Consider the following 11,819-nt stretch of genomic DNA (forward strand, 5'->3'; position numbering starts at 1 on the left):
GATACTACAAAGTAATCATGAAAAATGAAGAAATAGGATTGTGGAAGCAAAATTCACATTGTAATATTGTGGCATCTTCTTTCACCAATAAATGATACTCAACACAATTGAAGGTAAGAATGTTTTTCTGTGTGTGTCTCCCAGCCATTTTAAGACCCAAGCATGATCATAACATATGACCTTTTTTCTTGGGGTGGTTGGTAAGAGAGAAGAGGACTTCACTCTAGGTTTAATTATGACTATTAAACCATAAAATAATGTGATAGAAATTTGCTCTTCTTCTTGTACATACATGTTGCACTTTATTGAAAACATGCGTGTACAATTACCTAGGTTAATATATTGAATACTTAAAAATCTAAATATGATCAAGTAAAGACATTCCCTTTTCTTGAAATCAAACCTCAATACACGTGTCTTATGTTCACATGCTTATCGTTCAACGATTTATATGCTTATTGGCAACATGGATGTTAAAAATCGTCGCTTTCCAATTGTGTGATAATCAAGGATTGCATGACTAGGAAAGGATAACAAGTTTTAGAACATCTCTTGTGGAATCTACACACTTGGAAAGATGTTGTATGATGCAATTGATCGAACTTCTTATAGAGTAGCATGGTCTATAGTTCTAAGGAAATTGAATGTCCTCACATGGTATATATATATATGCATAGAAAAATAGGGAGAGTATGCACACTAAAAAATAGACATTTCAAAACAATAAAGCTATGGATGACAAGCTTATTGTGTTGGATTAAAGAAAGAAAATATATAAATGTAAATATAAATAAATAAACACATACAAGCACACGCACACGCGCGCGCGCGCGCGCACACACACACACACACACACACACATTGCAATGACATTAAAAAGGAAGATTGCATAGAATTTAAGACATCAAAATCAAAAGCCAAAAGGGTGTGTAGCTGTGTGGTGAAGCGTTTCACCTCCTAAGCTAAGGAGTTGGGTTTGAACATGCAATCATACATGATGCAATATATATATATATATATATATATATATATATATGTATATATATATATATATATATGTATAACCTTGTTTAAAAAAACACCACAACCAAAGGCCACTATATTAACAAAGGTTTTGTTGTAATTGGATCAAAAAGGTTGATTATATTATGCACATTCAAAGGTAGTCACTTCAAAACACTAGAATTAGAAGGCAAGTTGAAGGAAGGGGGCATACCATAATCAAATTTGAACCAATGTTTGACAAGTAGTGAATCCAGGGCAAAGGGGCAATCTGAGATCTTCTCGAGGTTATTTTGATTGAATTGAAATTGCATATTCAAAGGCAGTCACCTTAAAACACTAAACTAGAGGTCGTGTGTTAGGGTGCTGGACACCCTGAAAAAAGGAGTTGATCTGCATCGTCCATTCCTCATGGACAAGGTGTCTTGCCCCTCCTTAAAAAGTTTCGATGTCCATCCGGCTTTCCAATTGACACTTAAAAAAAGGGGGGGGGCAGGTGTAGAAACGAGGGTAGAGGGAACGAGAGCTCTGGTGTGTATTGAGTAGCACATGAGCGTGGGAGCCAAAAGTAAGCAAGTGATGTGATTTCTACAAGGACTATGATAATAAAATGTGTATAGAAAGGTATCTCAAAGGGTATGGCGGATTGAGTTTAAATTAAGGAGTGGTAAACAATTTTTCACGTTTGTTTGGAGCCTCTAGTCCGGGCGTACGTGGAAGGGCCATGCAGCAAGTGATTGGCCGCCCTGTGTGGGCGGGCCGCCAGAATCTTGTGCCTTTCTAAAATGGTGCTGCTTTAAAGAGTAAAGTGAAACGAGAAATTATTTAAGAAGCATTTTGGAGAAATTATTCTGTGAAAATTATCTAACCTGGAAAGTGTCAACAATAGACACGTGCTTGCCTCCAGCGCCACGTGGCCCTGCGGCCGTTACAGCAGGGCTGCTGCTGCCCGGCGTGTGGCCTGCCGAGCCTCGCGGCGGCGCTTTGGCCGGGCAGATAAAACCGGGCAGCAGCGGATAACGCAAAGGCTCGGGTATCGTCCGAGTCCGAGCCTGGGCTGCCCGCCTGCCGCGTTGGACCCCTCGCCACATGAGCAGCACACCAGCCGTCAGATGCCCTTGATCGGACGGCTTTGTGGTCGCTAGTCCATCTTAACCGTTCAGTATAGGGCTCGGCCAAGCGACGGTGCAGATGCGTTCTATGGTTGGGGATTTTATGCCGTCGATTAAATCGAACGGGTTAGAATGAGGCCATCCAGGGTTGACTGGGACCAGACTGTCGGGGGACTGCGCTGACGTGGAAACTCGGGGCCAATGAAGTGACGTGGGCAAAGGGCCAACGTAACGAGAGCAACCGCCAGCATGGCATAGAGTAAATTAGGCGATTCCGACGTGGCACGTCGAACTGAATGTTTCTGAGGTGGCTGGTTTCGTTAGGGCCTAGAAAAATGTGAAGCCTGACGCTGGGAGGAATCTACGGCGGTGAATACCGACGTGGCCGATGACAAGGCATGTATAACAGTTAATACCTAGTCTAAAATATGGGTGACGTGGTAGTCGCTGGTAGTGCAAAAGATGGACGGTCTGGATCTGGATATAGCGCGATGGGAAGATCGTTGCCGTAGGCTGCTCAGGATATCCCACACCCCGAGGCAAGAGGTTCGGGCCAAAGCTATGTTCAATCTTCATCTTCATTCTTCTCTGTGATTTCCCTTTCCGCCATAGCCAGATAGCTTCTTCTTGCCCCAACCACAATATCTCGGCCAGCTTTCATCAGACTAATCCGTTGCTATGCTTCCTCCGCCATAGCCAGCCACATAGGGGGACACAGATTTTCTTCGCTCCCCCCTCTTCTCTCTGTGCTCTCTCCATGAGGCTCCGCAGACCTTGCACCAGCGTTCCTTTCCCCATAGAGCTTACAATTGTGCTTGTAGTTAGCCCTCTCTGTGTGGGCGTTTTCACAGCAGGGTAGGGTTAGGGTTTTGGCTTCTGCCGGTGATGGAGCGCAATAGGGAAGGTAGGCGAGCAGGAGCAGCAGCAGGAAGCGGGGTTCAATCTGCAACCCGTCGTCCACGCGCCAGGGATACATCAGGTAGGGTTGCCCTCTCCCCCCTTCTCCGCTTCTTCCCTTCCCTCTTCTTCCTGCGGATCCAGAAAAGACATGGCTCTACCTCGAAGACTCTTGAGATATGGCCAGGCCTGTGGTCTGCGCTCCCCTTCTCTCTCTCTCTCTCTCTCTCTCTCTCTCTCTCTCTCTCTCTCGTTCGTCTGTATGTGTGTGTGTGTTTCCCTCCGTCTTGGACAGATCATCGAGATCAAGTTCCGCTGCTGGAAGCTTTGCACGATTCAAAGCAATTCTGGTAGCGCTATCCCTCGTTTCAATTGAAGCCCAATCTGTTCGACTTCATCATTTCAATTGAAACTAGCCCTTCTCCTCAGCATTTCTCGAAATGGAAAGTCCAGTGCAGTCTGGGCATGCCTTCCTGCGAAGAGCCAGTGGATTCTGAGAATGGCTTCCTGTGACGAGATTTTCCGCGTTCCGTTTCTGGCGAGGGCTTATCGTTTTTCCCAGTGGCGTTTTCCGCTTATTCAGTTTTGTTTTTTGGCAGACGATGACGACAGAATGGAGGGCGCCATAGAATCGAGGGCATGGGAGAGACCAAAGAAAGAGAGACTTACTACTTTTCACGTTTCTGCTTCTTCCAATCCTCGAAACAAGAGGAAACGCCAGGGGCTGCCACAGGAATCTCAGGCTTCTGGCCGGACTGGAGTCACGGCAGAAGATGCAGAAGAATCTACCGAAGAGACAGAAATTCCAGCTTCTGAGGATGACGATGAGCCACCTCCATTTCTTCGAAAGCTGGGAAAGTCTAGGGTTCATGTGAAGGTATACTGTGCAGAATGTTGGACATCGTTGCAAGAATTTTCTAACAGATCTGTTTAGAATGTATCAATGCTTGACCTGATGTTTTTCTGTTTGATTTCTTGGAGCAGGAAGATGAGTTTGTCATGGATATTCCGGCCGTGCCACGGAAGGCACGATCATCAATCTCATCGAGTTCAAGATTCTCATGTAACTGATGCATGCACTCTTATTGGCAGTTAGCTGAGGAACAATTTGGGTGTTGATTTTCAACTAAGTTTACAGGCTGCAAGATTGACATTTGTGAGATTTGTTGTGGCAGCAATCTTGAGAAGACAGCAGGAGTCTCTTGTTGCAGATACCCCCCGACTGCAGCCCCCAGTGACAACACAAACGCCTCTGAATGGGAGCTCCTCTCCTAACTTCCTTCAGAAACTGGGAAGAAGACTGGTAAGGCCAAAGTGGCCAGTTTCATATTTATAACATGTTTACTTGTCAATGCCTGGATAAATTCTAGTTTATGGGGCATCGCAACCATTAGCATCAAAGTGGGCAAATTTCATCTTATGTGACTTGCTAAAACCTATGCACTAGGAGTTTTGTAACTTTAAGCTTAGTGTGTTGAAGTGGTAGGCCCATGAGATGGGGGGAGTTGGACGGTCCCATCCTTGGCTAATAGGTGGCCATGATCGAGCCCTGCTCACGGGCGCTTCTTATTGTGTCATCAGCCTTGGTGGGTTTTGATGCCAAGCTCTGGGTGTGTTTTGTGCTTCTGTCTTGGTAATCTGATATTATTTTTGTTACTTGCAGAAGCCAGTGGGGACAAAGTTCCATGCCATGAAACTTTCGAAGGTAAGGAGTCTAGCTGAAGGTCACTTATTGTGGGTGATGTTACTATATAGGCAGAACAAAGGGGTTCTTTACAGGAAAGCTTTGCAATACATAGATGAGAATGAGAAGTCAGAAATCATGATCTTGACAATTTTCAGGTGTTAATCAGTTGGGGTGCCTATTTGCAGGTGTCTGAGCCTTCAATAATATCAGATCAGGAAGTTGAAGTGGCGGAGGCCCTTTTTGTACTTGCCAGAAGCACGCCTTCACAAGCAGGTGTGTTGGAGTCCAAGTTTGAGGCTAAGCTGGAGATAGAAGCTAGAACTGCCTCTCCTCCTCCTGCTCCCCCATCATCTATGGCTATACCCAGCATTTCAGGGCCTAGTCCTATATGTCTCCTCAATTCCGGCAGTACCACCAATGGCTATGTTTCCCCTCACGTGAAAGATGCTACTGGTCCTGTTGCAGAGGGTATGCATATTTAAAGCAGTAACATGAAATAGATCTCAAACAAGTTCAAATCGGTGCAATGAAGTTATTCAAATGGTATTGATGGCCTGTTGTTGCCTGCAGCTCCTAAAAGGAAGCGACCTCGAGTTGTTGCTAAGCAAGAAGAGGGAAGAGTTCCTACACCTGTGCGAATGGTTGCTTCTGGTGTGGTGTCTTCTTCTGCTAGCCCATCTGGGTTAATCCATTCCTGCGTGGGAGAGACCGAGCCAGACCCTGTACTGGAGAAAGCACATTTTGTAGCTGCCAGTGCTCTCTGCGAGTCTGTGAAAGGCAAGGCTGCCACAGAGGATCCTCACTCTGTACCACCTCAGCTACTTAACAGTGCAGAAATGAAAACTGGTGGTCTAGAGCACCAGGGCGTAGAGCAAGGTGAAGCCAAAGTACCAAAACAGGAGACACAAAGTAATGCAGACACAGGAGAGCAACAATCTGGCCGTTCTGATATAGTCAAAAGCTCTTTAAATGTGGAACATGTGGACACTAAAGATATTTCAGTAGAAAATGATGGTCTTACAAAGGGAGAGCTTCCAAGCAGGTACTTAGGGCCATAAACTCTATCAATATTGCTAGTGAAAGGTACTCAAGGTCTTATACCAAGCTTTGGGTTTGCATTAGGTTTTTCTGAATCACAGCTGTTTGTGGGTTCAGGTCTCTCAACGCCCTTCATGATATTGATGGAGGCATCTCAAAGTTGAAGATTGATGTAATGGTAAGCTTGACATTCTTTTTGTAAGTTATGAATGGTATGTTCCTCAATATGTTACGCTCGAGGGGTGATGACAAAGCTGGTATGTTGTTATTGCTAGGTCTCTCCCATGAAACTCTTCTCATCAGAGGAAGATGCATCTGTACCAACTGAAACACAGTCTTTGGGCAATGATACTTCTGTGAGTTGAAAATTTATAGCTGGTTACACATAACATATCCCTTAATATTTGACACATGCCTTAATGTTACACATGTGTGACCGTTCTTGCTTATATTCTGTAGCAGAAATAATTTCTTCTGCTCCTGTGTGCATATAATGCAGATTAAATTGACAGGTTACAATATGGAGGCTCTTCATAGCAATAAGGACGAGCCCTCTAAACACAGCTTGATTATGGAGAATGCTGTTAAGGGTTTGGATGCAGACAAAGGGTTGTTGAAGCCGAAAGAAATGGCTGATGGAGGGCAAGCACTGAAACAGGAGTCTGAAGGGCATATGCATGACCACCGGCAAAAAGAGCAAATAGCTTCTCAGATTGGAAGAGGACCTAAGGAAGGGGAAGGGGAAGGGGAAAAAGAAAAGGAGTCTGCCAAAATTTTTTCCAAGTCTGAGAAGAGTGACACAGGCAAGCTTATTGTCATGACAATTGTATAATTCCTTCTGAAATTGATAGCTTATATAAGTTTCGAAACACTGAATGGTACAATTTAATGTCTTGAAAAGGGGGATTGCCCATGTGTGGTGCAGACAATGCTGTATCCTCTTCTTTTGTTCCGTCAACACCATCAAATGCTGCCAGCTCAAGTGCCCCTGCCGTAGCGCTCGCTGGCTGGATACCTCAATTGGGGTATGCTCTCAAACCTTCTTTTCATTTGTGATCTTGTGTAGGTTACTTTAGTCTTATGAAGGTATCCTTTTATCTTAGGAAATTAAGGCCTTTCAAAGCCCTGTGCCTTCTCAGTTTTGCTTGCTAATAATTGTAGGTATTACGGGTCAGGAGCAACCCCCTGGGCTGCCGGTGCTTCACTTCCAAGTCCAAACTTAGATGTAAAAACAGCGCATCCAGCCATGCAGGTGAGATCATACCATCCATATTTTCTAGTGTGCATTGTCTTGGTGCACAAAATATGACAGGTTGGACTTAGCTTCTGGTCTTGGTATGATACCCCCTTTTTTACAGTCTGCTTGTGAAGTTGGGACTGCTTCTAACAATAGGCACATTAAATGCTTGTCATGCATTGCAGTTGTTACTCATTTTCAAACTAACCATTAATCTCCTGTAGAGGGTGGCAATGCCTGAGGAATAGGTTCAAGGACAAGCTTAGACAATCTAGTGCAATCTTCACGTTACTTAATATCTCATTTTTTGAGTTTACAATAGAAAGCCCCCTATTTTTCTAGGATTGCATGGCATTGCAGTCTTTGTGTCCCTAACCTTCCATGATAAAGGGCGAGTGCTGAACCAACCTTTTTTTGTTCTTGTAGCTTCCACATACTGCTATTCTACCACCAGTTCCGAGGATGAAGCGCTGTGCTACACATGTCTATGTGGCCCATTTCATATATCGTGATCAACACGTGTCTAGGCATTCTCTGTTGTCAGCAGCCCTCTGTGGAGCCACTCCTTATAATCTCAATATTCCACCTGTAAATATGCTTGATAATGAAAAACTAGGTGGAGCTTATGTTGATGCCACACGGAAGGCTCCAACACAGCAGGTGTGCTGCTCTTTGGTAAATGAAAGTCTGCAGTGTTGTTTAATGATGCGATATTGTCTGGCCTCTAACTTCTTCATATTTTACAGTTTGGACCTTCATATGGGTACACTATATCTCAATCTAGTGGGCCAGGAATGACAGGTAATAGTGGTGCACTTGGTAGTGTTGCAACAGGCACCATCTCTGCACCCAGTCATCCCACTGGCGGTGGGGTTGCCATGGAGACTGGCACTGGCACAGCTTCTGGGAGCGTTATGGCTGCCCAGTATTTACAGGCTATGATGCAGCAGAATGGCTTTGCCTCCTTTTCATTCCCATTCAATGGACCACCTAGCCAGGTAAACATCTTCTTGAAAAGAATTGGCTTGTACTTTGTATCAGATATTTTGACATATGATTGCAAAACGGTGTTGACATGCGCCAATATTTCTGAGCTAACTGCATGGGCTTTTTAATTTTACAGGCAGCTCCATTCTTTAACAGTCCTTTTTTTCCACCACATTTGATGCCCCCACTTCCTCACCTTCAGCCATTAGCGCAACAACCTGCTAACGTAGTGCCGGTGGCTAAGCAACTGCAGGTAATGGGCACCTTACCACACTCAATCCCATCTCAACTTGTAGGCCCACCTCTGCAGCTTGCTCCTCAGTCACCTTCCCACTCTCAACAGCAGCCCCACAATCACATGGGAACCTCAGCTTATCATTTTGGAGCTCACTCAGAGAAAGAGAGCGCCATCGGTGGTGAAGGTCTTTCAACAGCTGAAAGCAGGTTATGTGCCATGCAGAGAAGTATGTGTGGTCAGGGCCCTTCTAACCTGCCAAATCTTAACATAAGTCCTTCGTCATTAATGCTGGCAACCAGTATACCTGCTTTGCCGTCTCATGACCAGGATTTGTCTCTGGTGGCCACTTCAGGAGGGAAGCAGACTGACAAATCCCAGCAGCAGGTTCAATTTCAAGGTCAAGATCCTGCATCTTTGTCGTCTTCAATGCAGCAGCATCAGTTTATTTCACAAAACACTGGTTCTGGCCCTGGGCTTCAGATGAAAGTTCTTGACCAACCATTATCGCAGGGATATTCTGCCATTGCAATGTCAGGTGCTAATAGGGGCTCAGTTGGTCCTGGTCCTCTAGGACTTGTATCTGTAGCTTCTATGATGGCTACACAAGGTCATGGAGTGCTACCAGGATCTTGTGAAAATACCAAAGTTCATGTACAGCAACAGCAGGGTTATGGGGGCCATAATCAGCAATACCAAAGGACTATCCCTAAAGCTGCCTCTGTTAGTGAGGATGCCTATACAGCCAAAGGACGAGATTACAGTGAAGACAAGAAAGCGTCCATGAAGCAAGTGGGAGCTCCCCCTCACCTTTCAAGAGTAGATATGGAAGCTTCGTCACCCTCCTTACAGGGGTCTCCTACCAGTGGTAGTGGTGCATCAGCTGCCCGACTGATCAGTAATGTGGGACGTACCTTAAATTCAGCAACTCCCCCAGGAGCTCGAAACTCTAGATCAGCACCCTCTGTAGGTGCTGGACAAGTCCCCCTCTTGCAGAATCCAGCACCAAAACAAGCTGTGGGTCGCACGAAAGCTGTCTCAGGAACAAATGTAGCTCCAACGACCACTGCGCACACAGTCTCTGCCTATGCAGAGAGAGTTCCACCTGGAAACCTTGCCAAGTTCTCAGGAACGGTGCTTCCATTTTCTGGACAAATGGCCTCATCCAGCCAAGGTTCAAAACAAAGTCATGCAGGCATGGTTAAAGTTAGTCAGCGGATGCCCCCAGGACCAGCTCAACAACAAGTGCCAAGTTCAGCAATGGCTAAAAGTCAAGGGCAGCAGGCCCGCAGTAATCAGCCAGTGGTTCCTTCCACACCTCCACAAATGCTGTCTTCAGTTTCGGCACCTGTACTGTCTTCTGGAACTCTTTCTATGTCCGCTTCACATTCATCATCTGTTCCAAAAGTTGCTGTTAACAAAAGTCCATCAAATGGGAAAGGGACTGCTTCCCTGACAAAGTCAGGAACTCCGGCTAAGAAGCCACCTGCTGTCAGTGGTCCAGCCATATCCTCTGTTGTGAGCCCTGGGCAAAATATGTCAGTCAAAGCTCCAACACAGCAGAAAAGTCAGGCCGCACAACATGTGCCACAGTTTCCACACCAACATTCGTCCAGTCCAGCTCAGCAGCAAAGGGTGGGAACCAAGAATCAGGTATACCATCAACTACAACCACAGTACAAGCAGTCATTCCAGCAGCAGTCACCACAAAGACCACAGCTTTTTCTTCAGCAGCATCAACAGCAGTGTTTGCAGCAGTCTCCATTGCAGCAGCAGCAAGCTGTGCCTCAGCATATGCAATTACCTGTACCACATCATTATCAGCAAAACCATCAAAATTCTTCAAGTCAACATGGTCAGGCACAGCAGCACTTGCGTCATGATCCGCAACTCTCACATCTTCAGCAACAACTTCAACCTGCTTCATCTTTACCTATTTCAGCAGCAATCAATGGCTTATCTCTCAGTTCTCCAAATTTGACCTTGGGAACAGCCATTTCAGGGAATATTTGCAGCAGTGCAAGTTCTGAAGGAGCAGACCAGTTTAAAGGATCTGGGCAAAGAGCCAACCCATTGAAAGCTGTATATAGTTCTGGAAATCCATTGCCTAGTGGTGGGATGCCTGAAATGATCACAACAGCACATCCTGCAGTATCAGGGCAAGTTAGCAGCCCTCGTAGTGGCTCCTCACATTATTTGCAGCTAGCTCCTGTTAAGGCTTCACCCGGTAAGCAGCTCTTCATTTGGTTTGGATGCACTTTCATGTTTATGCAGTGTGCATGTAATGTATCTTTTTTGCATGGAGTGTTGCATGGATGCAGTGGTCTTACCGAGATTTCTATTTGAAGGTCGATCCATGTAAGATCATCTTACACAACTGCTCGCATCATTTTTGATTTGTCACAGATGGCGTAAATCGGGAAGAAACGAACAGTGTTCGACATCTTCCCTCTTCTTCACCTTCCCAGGCAGCCATTGCCTCGAATTCTGCATCCTCGTGACCGATACCCACACTGCAAGTTGTAACACAATTCGATGATTGAGATGCCCAGAAGAAGTGTCGTGTTTTGACTACATCCGATGTTTTAATGGCCATGAAGCAAGCCTCGGAAAATTCTTGCCATCCCACTAATGAGTCTTGTGTCAGGCCCAGTTTGTGCGAACCTGACTCTGAGTGGTAGGTGTGCTCCAATCTTTTCTCAAGTCTTGGTATGACAAGGTGTTGATGGGCTCAAAGCCAAGAATACAGAAGAGTTTGACGACCTTTGTGGGATGCAGAATCATGAGCTTATTCAATCATGAGGAACAAGTCAATGTGAGCGTTTCCAACACATTCCCTCATTTATTCTGTTGCCTGCTTGGGAAGCTGGCAAGGCAGGGTTGAAGACATTAGTTCAGGTCATTTTTATACATTCTGGTGCAATGCTAGTTGGACCTACTTGGTGTTTGAGAGCAGGTTGCACAATGAGAAGAGGTGCTCGTCGCAAAGTAGGCCGACTTGTTGCAGCTCTTTCCAACTTGCAGATGGCCTTTCTCAGGTTCTACCTATGAAATCTGTACAATTATTATCTATCAGTGCCTTTATAAACTCCTGACTTTGAAACCCCTGCAAGAAGTGTAATTACTTTGGTGTGGAGTTTGCAGTCCATCACTTAGTAGATTTTTTCACTTGTATAGGTTTGTCTTTTCCATTCCACTTTGTGGTATTATTCTGAGGATACATAGTAAAGAGATGAGTCTTGTGAACACAGGACTAGCACTCTTTAGCACTCTTTGATTTTTGAAACTATTTAGCAGCCAGGGTTTTCCACTGCCCTTGAATTAAAGTTTTGGCGACACTGTATCCTGCATGTACTTTGATTGATGTAGCTCGCATGTGGCTCTTCAAAAGATTTCTACAGCGGTGCAGTGCTTCATGATAGCTGCTAGCATTCAGCACTGCTGTAGAAAGCTTTTAAAGAGTAATTGACTTCTAGGATCTCTCATGTATTGATTAACCATGCTATTTTACCTGCTGATGCTTGCCATGTTTACTGTTAGCATTTCCAATCGATCTAGTACCTTTCTATAACTAGTATATTAAGGTCCACATTTATTTTTTTTGCGTTCTCTATCTGCCTACCA

At 45.1% G+C, this 11,819-nt stretch overlaps 1 protein-coding gene across 4 annotated transcripts; it reads left to right on the forward strand.

Annotated features, from left to right (window-relative positions):
* Positions 1-2,704: 2,704 nt before the first annotated feature.
* LOC147629071 (uncharacterized) lies at positions 2,705-11,521 on the forward strand. 4 transcript variants are annotated; one of them, XR_015267881.1, is made up of 17 exons: positions 2,716-3,093; positions 3,611-3,888; positions 3,996-4,074; positions 4,187-4,314; positions 4,675-4,716; positions 4,884-5,166; positions 5,269-5,740; positions 5,854-5,914; positions 6,012-6,092; positions 6,236-6,539; positions 6,662-6,761; positions 6,898-6,988; positions 7,400-7,633; positions 7,720-7,971; positions 8,097-10,422; positions 10,602-10,872; positions 10,974-11,521. XR_015267881.1 is itself a non-coding variant. In XM_086812314.1 (16 exons), exons 1-16 carry the CDS (start codon positions 3,000-3,002, stop codon positions 10,694-10,696), a joined length of 4,944 nt encoding a protein of 1,647 aa, XP_086668440.1. In that variant the 5' UTR covers positions 2,705-2,999; the 3' UTR covers positions 10,697-11,521. The 4 variants fall into 4 exon arrangements, 2 of the variants coding, with proteins under 2 accessions (XP_086668440.1, XP_086668441.1); XR_015267880.1 differs by having other exon boundaries at positions 2,717-3,093; positions 6,638-6,761; XM_086812314.1 differs by having other exon boundaries at positions 2,705-3,093; positions 6,638-6,761; positions 10,602-11,521.
* Positions 11,522-11,819: the final 298 nt, after the last annotated feature.

Source organism: Cibotium barometz, chromosome 18 (genome assembly GCF_041138505.1).
Source record: "Cibotium barometz isolate CiBa-2024 chromosome 18, ASM4113850v1, whole genome shotgun sequence".
In the NCBI taxonomy this organism is placed as follows: domain Eukaryota; kingdom Viridiplantae; phylum Streptophyta; class Polypodiopsida; order Cyatheales; family Cibotiaceae; genus Cibotium; species Cibotium barometz.